This window comes from Physella acuta, unplaced genomic scaffold (assembly GCF_028476545.2).
Source record: "Physella acuta isolate Inbredline_101_S28 unplaced genomic scaffold, ASM2847654v3 ptg000670l, whole genome shotgun sequence".
Classification (NCBI taxonomy): Eukaryota; Metazoa; Mollusca; class Gastropoda; family Physidae; genus Physella; species Physella acuta.
This window is the reverse complement of record NW_026732189.1, coordinates 14,944-38,495: the sequence shown is the minus strand read 5'-3', so window position 1 is coordinate 38,495 and position 23,552 is coordinate 14,944. Positions and strand designations below refer to the sequence as shown.

The 23,552-nt window shown below is 39.4% G+C and overlaps 2 protein-coding genes across 2 annotated transcripts in view; both read left to right on the top strand.

Annotated features, from left to right (window-relative positions):
- The window catches only part of LOC131949043 (uncharacterized), a 30,340-nt gene extending 16,867 nt beyond the window's left edge, over positions 1–13,473 (top strand). The window contains exons 2-4 of the mRNA XM_059310810.1: positions 8,447–8,679; positions 11,018–11,173; positions 11,628–13,473. Coding sequence (XP_059166793.1) covers positions 8,452–8,679; positions 11,018–11,173; positions 11,628–13,085 — 1,842 coding nt within the window. The 5' untranslated portion in view covers positions 8,447–8,451 and the 3' untranslated portion in view covers positions 13,086–13,473. The remainder of the gene's footprint in view (positions 1–8,446; positions 8,680–11,017; positions 11,174–11,627) is intronic.
- A 2,276-nt stretch (positions 13,474–15,749) lies between these two features.
- On the top strand, positions 15,750–22,146 carry LOC131949042 (glucose dehydrogenase [FAD, quinone]). Its single transcript, XM_059310809.1, has 11 exons — positions 15,750–15,915; positions 16,397–16,605; positions 16,866–17,058; positions 18,845–18,976; positions 19,473–19,594; positions 19,729–19,896; positions 20,152–20,302; positions 20,885–21,024; positions 21,109–21,286; positions 21,583–21,808; positions 21,977–22,146. Exons 1-11 carry the CDS (start codon positions 15,774–15,776, stop codon positions 22,107–22,109), a joined length of 1,794 nt encoding a protein of 597 aa, XP_059166792.1. The 5' UTR covers positions 15,750–15,773; the 3' UTR covers positions 22,110–22,146.
- Positions 22,147–23,552: the final 1,406 nt, after the last annotated feature.

Below are 23,552 nucleotides of genomic sequence, written 5' to 3'. Positions count from 1 at the left end.
TTATGCTCTAAGGATAGTATGACATTATGACTACATTACGAAGTGCAGATGTTTGGAAAATTGTACTTGATTTAACAGAAAATTGAAAATGAATGAAAAACGGAAGTACTGTTTGAAAGATATGTCATACAAAAAATTTAATAGTTTATTTTATTTTTTTTATTTTTTATTTTTTTTATTTAGCTAGTGGTAGGGTGACTTGTGTGCTCAGCTTTCTTTCAAACTTTGTCTGGGCAATAGCTGAGAGAACTCAACGTGTGGTATTTTAATACACCATAAAATAGAAGAGTATTGGAAAGAAATTGCGCCGTGCTAAAGTGTATTGAACGGATGCTAGTGGAGGCCATTTTGAATGTTGTTTAATAGTAAATGATTTCACGTTTCTAGATGTCTATACATTCTATTTTTTTTCAAATTCTGTTCTTTAATTCAAAAGTAAGTAAAACCCAGGATACTCTTGCACCTTTATGTGTGAAAAGTGCAGTTGAAGTAGATTTTATGTGAATATGTAGCCTCATGTTGTTGAAGCGTGTATGATCAGCTTCAAGTCCCCTCGCTTTAAACTTTGATAGACTCGTGCCAGGAAATCATTTGAGCTGAGTAGACTCAGGGACGTCTCACAGACAAGCAGAGGCGTAGCGAGGGGGGGGCGGGGGGGGGACATATGTCCCCGGGCGCCGACCTTAGGGGGGGCGCCAAATTGAAAGTTTGAGGGGGGGTGCAAATGAAAAGTTCGAGGGGGGGGGTGCAAATCGAAAGTTTGAGGGGGGGGGGTGCAAATGAAAAGTTCGAGGGGGGGGGGTGCAAATCGAAAATTTGCTCCCGAGGGGGGCGCCAAATTGAAAGTATGTCCCCGGGCGCCGGGAAGGGTCGCTACGCCTCTGCAGACAAGAACTTGAGATCCGAACACGAGACTTCTGGGCTATCATTCTATCACTCTACCTTTGCACCATCCCGGTCTATCCTGTATACAACGGGTTGTATATAAAATTACGACAGGACAACTCTGTTTCGTGTTGAGTAATATATTTCCCTTTGAGAATTGAATTAGAGTTCATATATTTATGTTAAGGCAACGGTTAGGGTAACGAATATTAAACTGATTAATTTGTTTACTGATGAAGTATAAACAGTAAGTTGTTAGACAGTTGTTTTTTACATTATTACGTACATGATCTTCACATAAACCTTTCTTACATTGACGGCAATCTCCAGTCTTTGTTTTGAGTGTTTTCCAAGCTATCTGTCGAAAGTGTTACCACTTGACAATTGGTCAGCTACAAACATCACCCTCATAAATCTATCCCCCTTACCCCGGATACCGTAGTAGGGTAGTTTTTGTCCTACGCTGACTCAAGTCATTATCACATTGCCTGTGGAACTAAGGGTACAGGTTATTATTGATTTGTCGTACCCAAACATTCGTCGTATCGTACTGATAAGGCGGAATATAAAGTCACGAGCCGGCCCGCTGCGTATCCTACGCCGCTATTTAGTTGTTTTATTTTCTACTTTTCAGTAATTCATAATTTGTGAATTCGACAGTACCAATGCTGCCACTGAAAATATTTGCTTTAAAACACTAACCCCCCAACCCCTACCCTACCACCCCCCACCCCCGTGAAAGCAGCCTCCTCTTAGTTACCTCCTGTAAGTTTAAAATCGTTTCAAACTAAATTATCTGCCCATAATAGCCGTCAACAAACCCGGCTCTACAATTTGTAAACATTAAGAGTGAACCACAGCTCACCAGACCATGTGGGGGTGGGGTGGGGGTGGTAGTGATAGTGATAGAGAGGAAGAGAGGGGACTGTAAGGAGGCGCTTGCAGCTTGTTTTCAAACGGCTCCCAGAAGAGAATCTAATATATAAAGCTCAATTCTGTAACGCATATGTATGTCGTTGGTTTTCGATGGATTTAAGTGTTAGATAATTATCGTGCGCATTTGTCTAAATTCATAAGTTAAAAAATTACTATCGAACTACATTAAAAACAATTTTCATTCCATGTACTTAGAAGAATAATTTTCAATTATGAACACGACATAAAATTTTTTAAAAGTGTATCGACGTTTATAAAATTTCTAAAATTGTGTCGGAAATGTATTGACTGCGCAGTTACTTCCCTTTAAAAAAAATCATAAGAAGAAAGAATTTACTTTTTATTATTACTTTGTTTTGGTGTTAAGAAAAAAAAATAATTACATAATTAGCGGGGATTGATTAAGTGCAATGTCGTTAGGTATTTTTAACACTGCCTTTTATTTATTCTATACACTGAACATACTGTTGAATAATTATTTTAAAAAAAATCAATAACATTTAATAAGCCAGGTCCTACAAATCCTATATGTTTATTTCTTTCCATTTTACGGATAAGCTTGGAGTATTATCATTTTTGTTCACAAAATTGAAACAGGCGCGTCCGCCGGCGCCCCCGCACGGTTTGATTTGGCACCCTGGGCTATCATGTGAGCGCTATGCTGCATAATTTTGTTTTGAACAGTGCGATAGACTATGGATAAGAAAGGTTACTATAGTCTTTAAGTGAATCAAATCCGGGCGTCCTCCGGCACCCCGACAGGGTGCTATTTGGCGCCCCGGGCTTTCCGGTGTACGCTAGGGTATCTACGTTCGCGTGAGTTCAAAAGACTATGAATAAGTTATGTACTATAGTCGTTTACTAAGTTCAATCAGGCGGTGACGTCATGGTGCGTCCTCTGGCGCCCAGACAGGGTGCTATTTGGGGTCCCGGGCCTCCCGTGTTCGGTTTCGCGCCTACGTTCATTAAAGTGAGTGCAAAAGACTATGAATAAGTTGGGGTACTATATTCGTTTATTAAGCTGAAGCAGGCGATTCAGCCCCGTGAGCACTTTGCGTTTATGTTCGCGTTAGTGTTTTCTTTGTGTTTAGGTTGGGTTTGAGTTAGTGGTTCCGTTTTGATTTGGTTCGTTTTTGTTCTTTATTTTTTCGTTTTCGTTTGTGTTTTATTTTCTTTGGGTTTGTGTTTGTATTTGTGTTTGTGGTTGGTTTTGCGTTTGGATTTGGTTTGTTTTCGTTTGTTTTTGCTTTTGTGTTTTTTTCTTTGGGTTTGTGGTTGGTTTTGCGTTTGGATTTGGTTTGTTTTCGTTTGCGTTTTCGTTTGTGTCTTTTTCTTTGGGTTTGTGGTTGGTTTTGCGTTTGGATTTGGTTTGTTTTCGTTTGCTTTTTTGTTTGTTTTTTTCTTTGTGTTCGTATTGGTGTTTGTGGTTGGTTTGTTGTTAGGTTTTTGTTTTCGTTTGTATTTGTAATTGTGTTAGCTTTTATTTGCGTTTTGTTTTTTTGGTTTTGGTTGGTTGTGGTTTGGGTGGGCAATGCAGGGTTTATGATGATTACTAAACACACAGGTAATGGTCTTTAACAGAAAGGTTTTTCACAGAAGCCAGAGCAGGGCCTGGCCGGGACGGCTAGTTATATATATAGATGTCATTGTTGTATTGTAGTTTAAAGGCTAGCACTATTGACAGCATAATGCTTTTGTTATGGTAAGCGTCGTGGTAGCTATTTTATATAACGGTACGGCTAATCAACAAGTTCCTGTTGAACTGAGTACCCATACGCTTTTAATTTACACTGGAGGGGGGGGGGGAGGGAGGAGAGGGGGGAGGGGGGCTCCAACATCACGACGACGTACAGCAATTGAAAACGAAAATAGAAATTGAGGATGACACAAAAATTAACCGTTTCTCTTGTCTACGATTTGAAAAAAAAGAGATAAAGAACAAAAAAGAAAGGCTGCGTATTCCCGATGGAATTTCTTTTTAATCAAATTGTCTCGGCTAGATAAGGGGAGAGAATTTAAATCCAATACAAGGGTTATCTCCCCCTTCCCCACTTCTTCCTTTTAAGTGTCTTATTATGCTATTCTGCCTTAGTTGCATGTATGTTGTTCAGTAGTTGATACCAGTAGGAATGAGGCGGGTAATCGCTGGCACTCTAGCGACCTGACGACACAGTTTTTACATTGTTGATTGCTCGTTGAGTGCCGATAGCGTACAGCCAAAACATGGCCGCCATTAGAACAAGGAGGAGGCGTGGGATGGGGGGGGGGGCTGATAGATCGATAGCTATTTCCTCAAATTAACGGCGAGCTGGTGGGGACAGACAGAGGAGGTGGGGGTTGGGGGGGGGGGGGGGTACCTACGATAAAATAAACAGTACTAGCGATATCAGGGAGATTTCGTCACAGCATGCCAGAGGAAGCCGTGTTTTTAGCATTCACGTAATTGTTTTCATGGGTTGAACATTGCGTGGTGGCGTTCGTTGTAAACACTTGTTCAGTACACAGTTCTATCTTTATGATATTTAGTGACTGTTTACTTTATGTCTTTTACAATATGTAATTGAATTTAAAGAGATTGTGTTAAGTGACTTGTGTTGAAGAAAAAACTATAGCAAATGAAATATGAATCAGACTTAATATAAACGGTGGTAGATGCACAAAATAAATTTCAATTCTTAATAACATTTTGTTCACGTTATTGGTAGATGTGAGAATCATTTTTGTAAGTGGTAACAAAAACGTCAAACTCTGTTTGATTAGCTGAATGTACTTGCCTTTCTGTTCATTATATCAGCACATTTTCTTGATTTTTTGACATCTGTATTTTTGGTCCACAAAAATATCTGCATTTTTTGGCCTCTTAATATTTTTCTTAAATTCTTTTGTAGTTTGGTCGCCATAATTATTAGGAGTTATCGGTCTTTGGCCATTATGTTACCAACATTGCATTGATTTATTGGCCTTTGTATTTTTCGTCACCACCACGACCTTGATATATTGGTGGCCTCTATTCTTTGTGTCACCGCCATGACCTTGATATATTGGCCTCTATTCTTTGTGTCACCACCATGACCTTGATATATTGGCCTCTATTCTTTGTGTCACCACCATGACCTTGATATATTGGCCTCTATTCTTTGTGTCACCACCATGACCTTGATATATTGACCTCTATTCTTTGTGTCACCGCCATGACCTTGATATATTGGCCTCTATTCTTTGTGTCACCGCCATGACCTTGATATATTGGCCTCTATTCTTTGTGTCACCGCCATGACCTTGATATATTGGCCTCTATTCTTTGTGTCACCACCATGACCTTGATATATCAGCCTGGCACCCGTACAGACCATGTCATTAAAACACTCCATTAACGGAAGCCTCGACCTCACGGCTTGACCGGCCCATCCTTCACAACATGAGCAGTAAGGAAATGTCTCTTTTATACGACCCTGCCTTTCCTCAAGTTGAGCAGTAAGGAAATGTCCCTTCAGTACCGGCCGGCACCATCTCCGTGTATTCAAATAGCTTGGTCTAACCGCATTCAAACTGTATAGTCATGTCTTCTGTTCCTACTGTGACATAGTTGGAACAGAAACAATACATCATGAGGTACTTTACTTATAGTACTGGACGATGTCTCCATTATATAGCTGGTAAGTAGGTCACCAACCAGTTCTATCGCTCATGCAGAATTTATTGAGCCGTAGAACTGGTTGGTGACCTACTTACCAGCCCTATTGCCGATGTGGACCGGAGGCCACGAGGTTAAACGTAGCTTGTTTATATTTATGCGATACTAGCCATCGGTTCCCGTTACACGTGAATTATACGCCTATATATTAATTTAATGTTATACTTATTTGGTATCTAAATCTATAATAGGCCACGTTCGCACTTCTCTCTCTCTCTCTCTCTCTCTCTCTCTGTCTGTCCGCAAAATATTTTCGCCGGACATCACATCAGAATCTACAGCGATATATCGAGAACTTTTTACGGACTTTTGTTGAAAATAATATGTTAGATGTTTTAAATGTATAACCACAATATTATTTAAAGAAGAAAAATATAAAATAAAGGCGTATTTGAATATAGAGAAACGGTATTATTTATGCAACCGGAAAAGTGTATAAACTTGGGACAAGAACGCATTTAACAATGACGTCACTTATTGTTTACACTAAAACACTAAAACAAGAGCACGAAACTGATGACGTCATCTTCCAAGTTTAGAATTTTAAAAAATGAACTATTTCATTCAAATATGATTTAGAGCTATGTACGCTATGAAATGTAGACTACACAAGACGATATTCTCAGCCTAAACTTAAAAAAATATTTTATCTATTTGGATTCTAGATCTAGAGATTCTAGATCTAGACTAGATCTAAATCTTCGCAAAAACTACACTTAGACGCTACGTCGCTAAGATCTATTCTAGATCTAGATTTAGACTATCTACTGTAGAATCTATTTCAAAAATAAATTTCTATAATAAACTTTTTCATGACTTAAGTATTTTATAGAAATCTGTGTTTGTTTAGCAACTAAACTGGCTAATTTTGGGTAAAAAAATAATTTGAAAAAAAATAGACATGTTCGTGTAAGTTATTTTTTAAACACTTCTTTTATTCTCCATATTTTAAAAGGTACCTAATTAGCTGAGATGGTAGTGTACTTGATACCAGACCAAGTCAAACCTAATTTTTTTTATATGTGAATCTTCCTATTTTAGACTATAAAGAAAGGAACTACTTTGGAAATCTTTGTTTATCTATGCAATTTGCTAATCTCTATAATATATGAAGCAAAGTTGTTGGGTGCCCGACATCGGGCACTTCCCGGCGCCGCAGGCGCTTCAAATTTGGCAGGATTTTGCCTTGGGGCGACAGAACACGGGGGCCGGTGCCGGTTGGCCTAAAGGTCTACGACGAGGGGGTCAAAACAGACCTCGACTGACCGGCGCCTTATATGAGCTATAAATCGAAAAAAATTTGTCCACGTAGGAACCTCTTCATAACTCCTGAGGTCGTAGACCGACCCTCGGGCGAATTAGTTAAGCATTCAAATTCTCAATGCTTTTGAAAGCCTAAGCGAAGCTGGGCAGCATGCCTAGTAAATAATACGAGCCGACCCGCGGCATATCATACGCCGCTATTTAGTTGTTGTTTTTTCTACTTTTCAGTTATTCATAATTTGTGAATTCGACACTACCAACGCTGCCACTGAAAATATTTCTTTAAAACACTCTAAGTAGCTCGTTAAGGACGATAACCCCCCCCCCCCTCCTCCCCCCCCCTCCTCCGTTAAAGTAAACTCCACTTAGTTCCCCCCCCCCCCCTACGTTTAAAATCGTTTCAAACTAAATTATCTGCCCCTAATAGTCGTCACTAAACCCGGCTCTGTTTGTAAACATTTAGAGTGAACCACAGCTCACCAGACCATGTAGGGGTGGGGGTGGTAGGGAGCGCGCTTACAGCTTGTTTTCTAGCGTCTCCCAGAAGAGAATTGTATATATATAGAAGATATAAAATAGTTTTAAGTCAAAACGCGATGTGCTTTTCTAGTGACAAAGCAAAAGATATAACTAAATAGCTAAAAATCCGACACATTTAAAATAACAGGCTACCAATATCTATTAGAGAAATAAAACAAAATTATATACATTATTAGTCAGCACCATAATAATATGAAATGCGCACACTGATTAAGAGACTTAAATGATTCTGCTAAAAACCCGGCTGTTCAATGGTCATTATGTGGATTTTTTAAAAGTAATTTGTATTAGTTTGACCGAGAAAATTGTATACATTTCATAGCGTACGTCATGATACGTAGATTTATAGAATCTAGATCTAAATCAAAATTTTTAAAAATTGTTCATTCCTTTATATTCTAAAGATGACGCCATTTATGTTGCGTTCTTTCCGTAGTTTAAACATGTGGCATGTGACGTCATTGTTTATTGCGGTCTTGTTAAAACCATAGCCACTTTTCTACATTCGCATATTGCTTGATTATTATTTTATTTCGATAAATAAAATTTAGTTGATACATTTAAAACATTCAACATATTATTTTCAACAAAAGTCCACATCTTTAAGTCCTCCATATATCGTTGAAGTCAATGATCTCTTAGGCTTGGGACAGAGAGAGAGAGAGAGGGGGGGGGGGGGAGAAGTGCGCACATGGGCTTTGATACTTTTGAGTTCAGTTTATAATTGACTAGATATGAAAGTAATGTTAATTATATGTTTAAGATTACTTACAGATGTTCTCGATTTAAAAAAAAAATGAAGCGAGCAATCATAAGCGGTTTCTTGTTTTTTATATTTCCTGTATGATGTTTAGCATCGGACGTTATGCGTAGGTTTGTTGAAAAATTACAGCGAAGCGTTGAGAAAGTAAAATCATTCTAATATATTGTATACATGATCGATTACGTATAATTGTGCGCGTATGATCTTTGTTGTATTACAGGTGATGTATTCAGAATGTGATATGTTTGGAATTTATTTTTACACGATTTTTTTTTTCAAATCGTACGTGTATGTTATTTATTTGATTACAGAAGATGCATTAAATCATTAAACATTAAACTGATTGTAACATTTTCATCTACCAGTGGCAATGACGACCTGGCGCCTAATACAGTTATGGAGTCGGCTAACCATCTGCCTCCTGCTCCTGTCCCTTAGCAGCTCCCAGAGCTGTTTTCCCATGGAGGATATTTTTCTCCGGTACCGTACCTGGGACCAGCAGATGTCGCTGACGTCACGGCGGGTGTACAGGGTAGGGGTGGAGGGGGATGACATCATGGAGGTGGAGGAGTACAGCCGTAACCATAGGACCACGAAGGTAGGTTGGCGGTGTGGTGTGTGGTGGTGCCTGGTTATGTGTGGAGGTGTGTGGTGGCGTGGTGGTATGTGGTATGTAGTGTGGTGGTGTGTGGTGGTGTGTGGTGGTGTGGTAGTGTGTGGTGGTGTGGTGGTGTGTAGTGGGGTGGTGTGTGATATGATGGTGTGTGATATAATGGTGTGTGGTGGTGTGTGGTGTGTGGTGGTGTGTAGTGGTGTGGTGGTGTGTAGTGGGGTGGTGTGTTATATGATGGTGTGTGACATAATGGTGTGTGGTTGTGTGTATTGTGTGATATGATGGTGTGTGATATAATGGTGTGTGGTGGTGTGTGGTGTGGTGGTGTGGTGATGTTTGATATGCTGGTGTGTGGTATGATGGTGTGATAGTTTGTTAGTGTGTGACGGTCCGTGGTGTGTGGTGTGGTGGCTTGTATGGTGTGGTGGTGTGTGGTGCTGATGGTGTGTAGTGGGGTGGTGTGTGATATGATGGTGTGTGGTGGTGTGTGGTGTGTGGTGGTGTGTGGTGTGGTGGTGTGTGATATGATGGTTTGTGATATAATGGTGTGTGGTGGTGTGTGATATGATGGTGTGGGGTGGTGTTGATATGATGGTGTGTGATATGTTGGTATGTGGTGGTATGTAGTGGTGTGTGGTGTGTGCTGGTGTGGTGTGTGTGGTGGTGTGTGGTGTGGTGGTGTGTGGTGTGGTGGTGTTTGATATGCTGGTGTGGTGGCGTGTGGTGTGTGGTGCGGTGTCTGTAATGGTGTGTGGTGTGGTGGTGTGTTCTAGTGTATGTTGTGTGCGTTGCATTGCTGTCACGACCTTGAAACTGTGACTGTCTGATGAGTTAGATTTTTAACTGACATTTTCAACCAAAATGTCGCCGAATCCTCGCTAGAAAGGCAGCTCGAGGAAAGTGGTTTCGCGACCAGCATAGAGAAAGATGTTAGAAGATCGCTATCGACAAACTCAGACTCGGTGATAAAAACTAACAATAGCATCTCTATCGGTCCTGTCAACATATACATACAAACCTTCTACATTCCCTGTAAACATACAAACATGTTGTTCTATAACCCTTTTGACTTTCGATAATCATACATCCATCCCTCTATAATACTTGCACACACGGCCCCTCTATATATATTTTTATAGATGTCGTTGGACTGTATATCGTGCCCACTACTCTATTACTGAGATGAAATCCACAGATGAGGGCCAAGGACATCATGAGAGACGACTATCTATGTTTTATGTATTGAGCGAGTTTTCAATATACTATAATATAATATATCTCCTACACAAAATATACCAACATCCATCCCCTCATATAACATATCCCCTATACTAAATATACCACCATCTCTCCTCTCATATGACACTACATATACCACCATCTCTCCCCTCATATGACACTACATATACCACCATCTCTCCCCTCATATGACACTACATATACCACCAACTCTCCTCTCATATGACACTACATATACCACCATCTCTCCCCTCATATGACACTACATATACCACCATCTCTCCCCTTATATGACACTACATATACCACCATCTCTACCCTCATATGACACTACATATACCACCATCTCTCCCCACATTTGACACTACATATACCACCATCTCTCCCCTCATATGACACTACATATACCACCATCTCTCCCCTCATATGACACTACATATACCACCATCTCTCCCCTCATCTGACACTACATATACCACCAACTCTCCCCTCATCTGACACTACATATACCACCTTCTCTCTCCTCATATAACACTACATATACCACCATCTCTCCCCTCATCTGACACTAAATATACCACCATCTCTCCCCTCATATAACACTACATATACCACCATCTCTCCCCTCATTTGACACTACATATACCACCATCTCTCCCCTCATATGACACTACATATACCACCATCTCTTCCATCATATAACATATCCCCTACACTACATATACCACCATCTCTCCCCTCATATGACACTACATATACCACCATCCCTCCCCTCATATGACACTACATATACCACCATCTCTCCCCTCATATGACACTACATATACCACCATCTCTCCCCTCATATGACACTACATATACCACCATCTCTCCCCTCATATGACACTAAATATACCACCATCTCTCCCCTCATATGACACTACATATACCACCATCTCTCCCCTCATTTGACACTACATATACCACCATCTCTCCCCTCATATGACACTACATATACCACTTACTCTCCCCTCATATGACACTACATATACCACCATCTCACCCCTCATCTGACACTACATATACCACCATCTCTCCCCTACAGTACCGCATCATCTGCGACATTGCCTACGGCGGCAACAGATACCTGGTGAAGCGCGAGACAGCCTACGGTGCCAGTTTCCAGTGCATCCACCTGGAACAGCTGTCTCAGTTTATCCTGAGGATCAGCCGCTCGGACACCGGAAATTTGCCGAAACGGGTAAATTGTCTTGCTAAAACAGGAAAATCTTCCTCCCCTCCCCCCTCTCAGTAAATAGAACATCTATCATTTGCATAATTCTAACGCTAATTATATCTGGTCAACAAAAATATTATTAAAAATTGCTATCACCAATGTTTTTTCTGACTATGATGACAAACTACCTGTTTAAACGTGTGATGTTATCACCGATGTTATACCTGACTATGATGTTATCACCGACGTATACCTGACTATGATGTTAAACTACCTGTTTAAACGTGTGCTGTTATCACCAATGTTTTATCTGACTATGATGTTAAACTACCTGTTTAAACGTGTGATGTTATCACCGATGTTATACCTGACTATGATGTTAAACTACCTGTTTAAACGTGTGATGTTATCACGAATGTCTCACCTGACTATGATGTCAAACTACCTGATTATAAACTTTGTCCCATGCCCTCCACAGATCAACTGTCTAGAAGACACCTACATGGCGGACCCGGTAGTGCTGATAGCTGTGAGAAAATACTTCACGGACTCCTGCCCGCTCATCGGTGGATTTCAGCTGTACCTGGACGTCGGTTCCGACTCCTCCTGCAAGAGGTCAATGACCTCGTACAGTCCAAGCATCCAGTTTAAGTGCGACTACACGGACTCTGGCAGCGTGGTTCTGGACTTTGGACCCGACTGTCTGCCCCGAGCACTCGCAGCCAGTTCGGTTTTTCCGCGGGAACAATACCTGTTTAGGATGGCATGCGTGGGTGGGTGGGAAAAAAACGAGATCACTTCTTTGATCTTAAAGATGCAAGGCGTGGATAACATGTTTTGGTGTCTTGTGTACCGACCTTTTTCAACTGCGGAAAATTTTCACCTGACTCTGGACGGTAGCTGTTTGCGGAGACAAATTGGGCCAGGTGATACTAACGTGTTGTCTGGCATCTTAGTGCCCTACCTTCAAGCAAATCACTTGCAGTGTACAACAAGCAGTGGCAGCAAGTGTAAGAACGGCAAGGACGTCTGCAGTAATCCTTCATCGTGCCCTAAACAATGCGGTCGCTGTCAGAAATATGTCGATGCCAACAGATTCTGCCAGTTCTCGCACAACCTTACTGGCACCTGGTCAACGCTGTCTCCGGATATTAAAATAACAATAAACGGAAGCGGCGTCTCAGGGACGTACGGCCAGTTCAGCTGCTTCAAAGAGAGCCTCAAGTTTTCGTACACTCTAGTACAAACAGGCGGCGACGACGCAGTTTGTCAGCCCACCTACGCATGCGCGCACATCGAGAATTTCGCCACGGATATGCTGGTGTTTCGTATACGACCATCGATGCGTAACGGCTCCGGGGAACTGATACCGTGCGAGAAGAACACGGGAGCTCTGTTTTACGGTAAACCCAGGGCTAAAGACGAGCCAAAACTGCTCATCTCCAGTAGCGAGTTAAAGGTGAGCAGTTGCAACATCTCCTCCCCTGCGGTGTACCCCACCACGTACAAAAACTGCAAGCTGCTGGTCAGAAAATGCTCCGGCGACTGCCAGACCTTGACGGTCGCCTACGACAGGGAGACCTGCAGTAACAAGACCTACAGGGACGAGCAAATCGCCGCCAACCACACGTGTTACGGCACCGTCAAGTTCAAAGGTCAGACGCGGGGAATCATCGCCAAGTCCTGGCACACCGACGACTTCCACTGTTGGCTGTTCACCAGCAGCTACCTCTACATCCTGGCCGTGGAGGATTGTAACCCCATCTCCGCGGAGCGCATCGTTAGTGACAGCAACTCTCTCCGAGAACACGACCCTCTCAAGACTCTAACCATCCAAGCAGAAGACCAGGAAAACTCAGCTCATGGTAGTTTAACACACTCAATTCTAACAGACTTTCTGCTTCTGATGTTGTATTTCATTTTTATAACACACTGATCTCTCTTTGTATGTGCTTATTTATATTTTTATAAAATGATTTTAAAATTCCAGCGTATTTTATGATTTGATCTGTGATCATTATTAATTTCTGATTGGTTGAGATTTGACAAATTGTGCTGGCACACTCGACCATTAGACCCGTGGGTAGACGAGCCTCAAGAACTGTGAGATTTGTTTGAAAGGAAGACGATTGGTAGCTGGGGTAACTAATAGAACAGCCAATCGCTGGGGTAACTAATAGAACAGCCAATCGCTGGGGTAACTAATAGAACAGCCAATCGCATCTGCAAATAATAATGAGAGCCGGGGAAGAGGATGCACGTTGTAGCATATATAGGCTACACATTCATTCAAACTTTAACACACACATACACCCGCACACACACACACACACAATATATATATATATATATATATATATATATATATATATATATATATATATATATATATACTCGTCAATATACAATATATTATTTTTGAATTAAAACAAAGATCCTTTACAAACATATTCTTTATTTATGAATTACTGTAACTTCTTAAAATAACTACTAGATTTCATTGTCATTGTTAGGTATTAACTAACTTACACAAAATTGTTCTGATTTATTTATGTTTTAAGAACTTTTGTCCAATAGAGTCCAATATCTGTACGGGTGTATGCATGAGTTTCTATCTACGTTAAATATACCTATGCTAGGCTATCGTATGTATTCAAACTTTGCACATAGTTAACACCCATTGACTGCACAAAGTTTCAAACTATACTGTAGCACTAAGGGAGGGAATTATCTAATTTTTTGCAGAAATTTTATCTGGGAAGAGTTGTAGTTTCTTGCTAGTTTGTTTTAAGTTTGAAACAATATACTTTGTTCACAAGGGGAAGTGGTTATACATTTTTACATTTTTTACTGTTTCTTTAATCTTCATTATTTTTAAGGTGGCCTACTGCACATTGAAAACTAAGCTACGCTTAGATAAATAAATGGAATAATTGACATAATTTCTGATTGTTCATGTCACTAATTGAGTCGGCTCTACGGATGAAAATCTATGACAAAAATATATTTTTGCTCTAGAAGCATTTTTATATATCTTAGTACATTACTTTAGCGTGTATGAAAAACACAGTTTTGATGTCATAATTAGGATGAGTGGTATGGAGGCGGATTGTAAGTTATGTGAAAAAATATTTTGACAATTTTAATTTTCGCAAAATCTGTTTTTTAAAGAACGTAAAGCGTATTTGGGCTATTTGTACGTATGGCTGGCATATGGGGATTTGTGTTGATGTCATTATTTTACTGTTTTACTCATCTTTGTACGAGTTTTGCGTGTTATTAAAGTGATTGGACTTTGATTGTTTGTTTTTCTAACATATTTCTTTGTAAAAAAAAAAAAGTTCAGTTCCCTTTTCGAATCCAACTAGCTATGGGGCAAGTCAAGTAGAGTTCACCTGTTACTAATCATGTATTAGGGTTTGACATGGTCGGACCTAAGAGCGTATGATGTAACTTCAAAAGCCCTGAGTTCACATCACAGGTTAGCTGGGGGCATCAAACGCTGTAGGAGAGACAACTCTAAAATTAAACAACTGCTGATTGTTCTTGGATGGACACAGGCAATGGAAGAAAACCCAGAAAGAAAAGCAGGTTGAAATCAGAGCCGTTTGTCGCATGAAAAGTTGACTCGTCGTATTCAAATATGCTGGAGGAATTCCCCTTCAACAAAATAATTAAGAACGATATAGATAAAAGACGAAGCATTAAATTAGCGAATGCCGAATCATGTGATCAACATCGATGGTATGCAACATGCTATCACATCAAGTCTGATGTTTTTGTTGACAGAAAAATCTAGTTTGAGATTTGGCTCAACATGAGTGAGGTCTATCCCGGATAGTTTGAGATTTGGCTCAACATGAGTGAGGTCTATCCCGGATAGTTTGAGATTTGGCTCAACATGAGTGAGGTCTATCCCGGATAGATTGTTAATACGTGACCACTCGACAAGCCAGCCCCTTTTTGTCGTAGAACTCTCCAGCGTGTAGAACCCATTTCATCACCATTTCATCATCTTAAATCTTCTAGAGCAGGGGTCTCCAAACTACGGCCCGCGATGTCCTCTCATCCGGCCCGCGGAGATCCTTTTGTCCACGGAAAAACCGTTTGTTGGTGATGGCGGAGAAACTTGCCCAGAAAAATCAAAGACATTCCTGGAAGAAGTTGGCCATCGAACTGAAATTTGATAGTTAATGCGGCCCTCGGACTGAAAATTTTGGAGACCCCTGTTCTAGAGGGTGGGGGATGGGACGATGGCTTGGGGAAGGGGAAACGTGTGTGGGGTAGTTCTCCAGCTACTGAAAATGTGAAAATAAGGGATCTTACAGAAGTAGCACATTCATTCAGTTAAAAAATATTGTTTTTCTTTCCCCCCCTCCTCCCATACCTTTTAAAAAAAAATTGAAATAATCTCCCCTTCTACAAGTCAGTATAAAATAAAAGGAAAATTGCCTCCCCCAGCTGTTTAAAAATTAATTAAAACAGCCTCCCACGAAAGCTGCTTCTTAAAACTGTACACAATTTGGATTGCATCACGTATAGATCTTACGCTTAATTACTAGTCTAATTAACCTACAAACCACAATTTTTTCTGATCAATGAAGCAACGTGTTCCTTGAGTCAGATGGGACACAACTCTGCTAAGATGAAACACGCACAGTTACTCGCTCGGTTACTTTTTACATGTGGGCTTGTAGTTATACATGGCCAAGCTACGGAAACAGCATTCCCAGATGAGCTGGAAGCGGAATACGACTATATAGTTGGTACGTTTCTATTGCACTCGTTGCTATACTAGTTTTATACTAGGTAGATAAATAAGTAAAATGTATGCAGATAGATCAGTTAAAAAAAAAGAAAAGGTAGATAAATCAGTAAAGTAAAAGTAAAAGTAAATATGTAAATTAGTAGGTAAAAGTAGGTAAATCAGTAAGAAACTGGATAAATCAGTAAAGTAAACGTAGAGTTAGACACATAAATCAATAAATAAAAGTAGATCAGTTAAGTGAAAGTTGTACTTTACTGATTTGTGTACTTTTACATTACTGATTTATCTAAATTTATTTTATTGATTTATCTTCTTTTAATTTACTGATTTATCTATTTTTACTCAACTAATTTATCTAATTTAAATTTACTGATTTATCTACTTTTCCTTTAATGATTTACCTACTTTTACTTAACTGATTTATCTACTTTTACTTTACTGTTTTATCTACTTTTCCTTTTACTTTACACCTTCCCCAGTGGGTGCCGGGTCAGCAGGATGTGTTGTGGCAGGTCGTCTGTCAGAAGACAGGGGCGTCACCGTGTTGTTGGTAGAAGCTGGTGGGGACGACAGGGGGAACCCTTTTATCACCGTGCCAGCCTTCGCGTCCCTCAACTTTCGAACAGACAACGACTGGCAGTATTTCACGGAGCCACAGCCGGGTGTAATGAAAGGTTTTGTTAACGGTGTAAGTATGTAATGATGTAAGTACGATAATGGCGTAAATACGATAATGGTGTGAGTACTATAATGGTGTAAGTACGATATTGATGTAAGTACGATAGTGGTGTGAGTACTATAATGGTGTAAGTAAGATAATGGTGTCAGTACGATAATGGCATGAGTACAATGATAGTGTAGGTAAAGTAATGGCTTTTACTTAAAAGATGTACAATTTTTTCTATGTCTGATAATATGACTATTCATCATAAAGTGAAATCTCAACAGCGTTCGTACTGGCCTCGTGGTAAAGTTCTAGGCGGTACTGGCAGCATCAATGGCATGCAGATAACTCGAGGCTCCAGACACGACTTTGACAGGTGGGCCAGGTACGTCAGAGATAACAGCTGGGACTACAACCATGTCTTACCTTACTTCAAGAAGATGGAGGACATGCTGGTGCCGGAACTCAGGAACTCAGGTTATTCCGTTTGTCCAAATATTTATCACTAAAATATATTGATTTGGAAAGTAATTATGGCCTAAAGAGAATCTTTGAAGCAATGGTTTGAAAAAATAATTTGCTATTATATTCTGATCGGCGTTGTCAGTATTATAGTTTTAGAAGCATTTGCGGTACAATGAAATAATGGTAAGTTGTAGAGATTATATTAAAAAATGCCTCTTCCGATGAACGATGAATAGCTAATAGTCAAGTAGCAAGAGTGAAAATGGTTATTAACATTATGTTTATCATATACATATACATACATACATATATATATATATATATATATATATATATATATATATATATATATATATATATATATATATATATATATATATATATATATATACTAGCTGCATCCCGTGCTCCGCCACGGTAAATCTTTTTTAAATGTACCAACTTGGGAACAGAACAAAACTAAACACAACACAAACGAACGCAAAAAAAAAAAAAAAAAAAAACAAAAAAACGAAAAAAACAAACACAACACTCATAACATAAACACAATTTAAATGCAATCATAAAGGCATATTGCTCACAGTCTAGCCCGTAGCGCCAAATCGCGCCCTTTCCGGTGATTTGCACCCCCCTCAAACTTTCGATTTGCACCCCTGTCCCCCCCCCCCCCCGCCCTAAAACTTTCGATTTCCACCCCCCCCCCTCGCAAATTTTTTCCAACCCAATTTGGCGCCCCCTAAGGTCGGCACCCGGGGACATATGCCCTCCCCTCGCTACGCCTCTCCTATAAAACCCCTAGCTTGTCCTCAAACCGAAAGATAGAATAATAATTAGTAAACAGTATAAATAATAGGCAGTATTTAAAATATCCGTGTTTTACCTACAATATTTCACTTTATCCATTCACGCATTTTTTTCCAGTACTTTAAATTTTAAAAATTTACAATAGAGTTTCATAACTAAAACTATTGCGCACCTAATGAACGTGATGACGCGTCTATAATAGTGCTGAATAGTTGATTAAAAATTATAAGTAATAAACAGAAGGGCCTACATTCAGTGAATAAAATAAATAAAAGATTGCCTTTTATCAATCCATGCTAATTATAATTTTCTAACAATAATTTCCTCTTACACATCCACATAATTTGCATTCACATTTTGCTAATTATATTATTGCAACACTATTTCCTTCTATGACGAACGTATATTTGCTTTCACATTTTTTATTAGCGTGAGTTTAATGTATTTTTAAATTACCTCCTTTGTCAAAATTAGAAAAGAGTTAAATTCATTTGATTTTTCTAACCTACAGTTATTATGTTATTAAAATGTATCCACTTTTTCTAGGAATATTAACGAAAACTATATTTGACATTGATCCTTTTAATATGTTTTAGCAATGTGCGTGTATTTAATATTTTCTTTACGTTATGCAAAATTGTACAAACAGTGGAAATTATAAAATAGCTCTATGCCGCTATATAAACAAACCCTACTCTAATACTTATAATAAGACACTGCGGTGCACTGAAAAGCACAGCATGGTGCGTAGTTTACTTTTATAGTCCCAAAATCTATAGCGATGACGGACGGAAGGAAGGAAGGAAGGACAGACACAGCCCGCTTATATTATAGATATATATATATATATTCAAAATCTTTTGGAAAACGTAACATTGCGCAGTTATGCCATTCAACGGCTGTGATTTAACACGAGATATGTTTTAGTGATTCCATAACCGCAGTGCGCACTTAACTTCTGTCAAATGTAACACCTGACATGATCACGCCACAGACTATCACGGAAAAGGTGGGCCCGTCCCTGTCAGCATCACGGAACCTCTGCCCATCGTTGACCGGCTGCTTGAAGCTGGGAGAGACACCGGCTACACTGTGAACCCAGACTACAACGGTGCCACACAAGAAGGTATCTGCTCAATCACTTTCTTACGTACCACCATTAGCTATAGAGCTACGGTGACCGGAAAGATGCGCAGCGGAAAAAGGCGTAGAGGAAAAATGCGCACTAAAAATTGCGCAAGGGCATTATTTTTTTTTAATCGAGCATATACAGACATTAAAACAGAGAGTGACTACAATTTCATTGTAGCATAATAAAACTTATTTCCACGAAATATGACAAAATTAAACTGTAATAGTATAATTAGTTTATATTAGCGCAATTTTTCTATTTGCCCAATTTTCCGTTGCGTAGTTTCCAGAGTGCGCATTTGTCTGGGTACCTAGAACTTCATATGTCCAATCACAGATTTGTATAAAATTCGACCCCTCGTAAAACCAAGTTTTAAAATAACAATTACAGTCTTTGTTTTTGTTTTTATTGCAACACATTAGTTGATCAGTAATCCAAAACAATAAAAATCGATGAGCTACCACAAGGAAATATCAATTTTCTTTCACAGGAATATCTAGGCCTCAGGTCAACGTCAAATTCGGCCAGAGATGGTCAACGTCCAGGGCTTACATCCACCCAGCGTTAAACAGGACAAACCTTCACGTCTCGCTCAACTCTACTGTCACCAAAGTACGTGATAAGTCTGTCTACAGTAACAGATGTCTGTCTGATATAGGACATTGTCAGAGCATCATTTGTCATAAAACATTCTAACAAACGCCAGCAGTTGTTTTAGATTGGGTTAACGTTTGACTGTGTTATAGGTACAAATTGACGGGGACAGAACTACAGGTATTGTTTTCATCAGAAACGGGAAAGAGACGGAAGTCAAAGCCAGACATGAAGTCATCCTGTCAGCAGGAACGGTTGGCTCTCCACAGATTCTAATGCTGTCTGGTGTTGGTCCTAAGGAACATCTGGAAGCCTTGAAAGTTATTATATATATATATATATATATATATATATATATATATATATATATATATATATATATATATATATATATATATATATATATATATATAACATGAAAAGAAAAACCATACATTTAAATATAATTACAAAGTTTAATTTTCTGGAGATGTTATTAACCAACTAATTAGAATGTTCTAGGAGTTGATCTGTTGCCATCTATGTTTACGACGTCTGTGTGCAGTGTTCTACATGTGTCCACCTCATGTCTCCAGATACAAGTCAAGCGAGATCTCCCTGTCGGGTACAATCTACAGGACCACTTGTTCTTTGAAGTTGGTATCAAGATCAATCAGTCCTTGACACTGAACCGCCATTACAGGACAGACCCAGCGAACATCATCAAGTATGTTATCAATGGCACTGGTAAGTGGCTGCTTGGATATAGAATCTTCAATTTTTAAGACAAATGGTTGCTACATGTGTATTAAGTCGTCTTCTGTAAATTGTACGGTAAAGCAGTTTTTAAGGTCATATTGTTTATTTGTTGAATGTGCACTGAATCTTCTTTTCTACATTGTACCCATGCAGTTTTTTTTAGATCACCTTGTAAGTTGCTGTACGTGTACAGAATCGTTATAATCTTTGTACATTGTACACAAAGCAGTTTTTAAATCACTTTGTAAGTTGTTGTAAGTGTACAGAATCTTTATGTAGATTGTACACAAAGCAGCTTTTAGGTCACATAGTAATGTGTTGTATGTCGTTTGTACATTGTACACATGCAGTTTTTAGATCATTTTGTGAGCTTTTACATGTGTACAGAATCGTACCTTGTACAAAGCCATTTTTTAGACCATTTGTAAGTTGTGGCATGTGTACAGCATCCTCTTAGGCATACATCATGCACAGTTTTTAGGCCATGTAGAACAGAGACTTAGTTCGAATGATCTTACAGAAGACATTGCTCACGGGTAGAGTTAAACACTGTACAACGTATTCTAACAGGTCCTCTCGCCTCGCCTCCGTACCAGGCTCTCGCGTTCAAATCATTGTCCAATAACTCAAGTTTCCCGCCGGAACTACAGCTCGAGTTCCCTGTCCTTCTTCCAGGAACATCAGACGGCACCCTGGGCTACACACCGGAAGTGAGTCACCAACATTAGCTCAGATTTTTCCAACCCTGATTCTAATCACGTGACTACGTACGTTTGTTTTTAATATCCTGACAGATACTAGCTGAGATGAAGAAGAGAGACTCAGCACAGTACGGACTGATGTGTAACCCAACTTTGATACGGCCAAAAAGTAGAGGCAGGATAACACTTCGCTCGGACGATCCTTTCGATAAGCCGATAATTTATGCTAATTATCTCAGTGACAAGGACGATATCGATGTTTTGATTCAAGGTAAGCGAAACTGAAATTAGGACAAGGTGTGTGTTGTGTTGTTTGCAGTGTTTCTTCAGACTTGTTTCTCCAGAGGAGGGGGGGGGGGCACCTGAACTTTTCAGAGGGGTGCGGGGAGCAGACTGGTAAAAGTATATATTTTGTATATAAATTCTAAAATTCTATTTCGTTCGACAAGGGGGGGGGGGGGGTAGACATTCTTCGAAGAGATGCCTGATTGTTTGATGTGAGGTTCGAGCAAAAACATTATAGTCGGATTTCTATCTGACGTTGACCTTCCGAAATCCTCCCCTCAGGTATCAGAGAGTGTGAAAAGATTGTCAATACCAGCACCATGCAGGCTATTGGGGCTGAATTAACTGACGACACGCCCGTGTCCCAGTGTTCCCGGTTCACGTTCAGATCTCGCGAGTACATGGAGTGTCTGGTCAAGCTGAGGCCATGTAGTGACTATCACCCCGTGGGGACCTGCAAGATGGGACCTAGAGATGACCCTACGGCCGTGGTGGACTCTCAGTTGAGGTAATTCAATTGAATCTCATTTTTCTATCATTCTGTGTCCGAATTGGCTAACTTGTGTTAAGAATATATATATATATATATATATATATATATATATATATATATATATATATATATATATATATATATATATATATATAATTTATATTTATTTATTTCTAATCCTAGAGTACACGGAGTACGTGGTCTGCGCGTAGTGGACGCCTCTATAATGCCAGACATTGTCTCCGGGAATCTACAGGCCTCTGTTATCATGATTGCTGAGAAGGTTGTCGACCTAATTATCAAGACCCTAAACTAAAACACTGAAGATATGCATTAAAATATTTGGCTTTTAACTTGGTGTATCCTGTTATTTTACATAAACGTATAACTCACACATAGGCATAAAAATGCATTAATTTAAAGTGATTTAATATTTAAAAGTTTTAGCAATCTTTACCAAAGAGTTTTCGCAGATTGTTGTTTATCATTAAAATTTTTAGACAAAAAAAAGTTGAGCGGGCGTGTGTACGCGTGTATTTCCTAAATTGAGTGAACCAGTGTGCGAACGTGCTTGTGCGTATTTGTGTGTGCATGTATTTTTCGCAAATGCAAAAGCATCATTTTGTGGATGTACGCGTAAAAAGAAATTCGCACAAGCACGCTCGAAAAACTCGCACTCATTTTCGGAAATGCACGCACACACACATCCGCACACAAACTATCTGCGTAAATACACAACCACACAAAAACGCACAAGCACGTCTTCTTACACGCGCTCCAATTTCCGGAAATGCACGCATAAATAAACACGCAGTAGGTCGGAACGATGTCCGGAATTACAAGCACACGAAAAACAGGCACAATCACTCACGCGTATAGACGAAAAAAAGTGCGGGAAAACGCGAAAAATACTCACCATCACGGCCGCAAAACTTTTTAACAATAAAAGTAAATACACGCAAGCGAAAAACAGGCACCATCACGTCAGCAAACAGGAATAAAAGCACGATTTAAAAAAAATAACCAGCACAAACGCACAAGTCGGAAGGGTGTCCCGAAATACAATAAAATCTATATACATATAATTCTCTTCTTGGAGACCATAGAAAACACCAAGCTGTAAGCGCGCTCCCTACCACCCCCCCATTACATGTTCTGGTGAGCTGAGGAGGGAGGGTGTTATCGTCCTTAACGAGCTACTGATAATGTTTTGAAGAAAATATTTTCAGTGGCAGCAGTGGTACTGTAGATTTCACAAATTATGAATTACTGAAAAGTAGAAAATAAGACAACTAAATAACGGCGTGTTATACACCGCGGGTCGGCTCGTACAATATAAAACACTCACAAGCGCGCATGCACACACTGGAACATGATTGTATAAAAACCCTAACACATGTTAATACATTATATGAAAGCCGTAACACATAACACATATAACAACACATTATATAACAGTCGTAACATATGATAACATGTTAACACATTATTTAAAAGCCTTAACACATGTTAACACATTATTTGAAAGCCTTAACACATGTTAACACATTATTCAAAAGTCTTAACAGATGTTAACACATTATTTAAAAGCTTTAAAACATGTTAACACATTATTTAAAAGCCTTAACACATGTTAACACATTATTTGAAAGCCTTAACACATGAAACACATTTATTCAAAGTCTTAACACATGTTAACTCATTATTTGAAAGTCTTAACACATGTTAACACATTATTTGAAAGCCTTAACACATGATA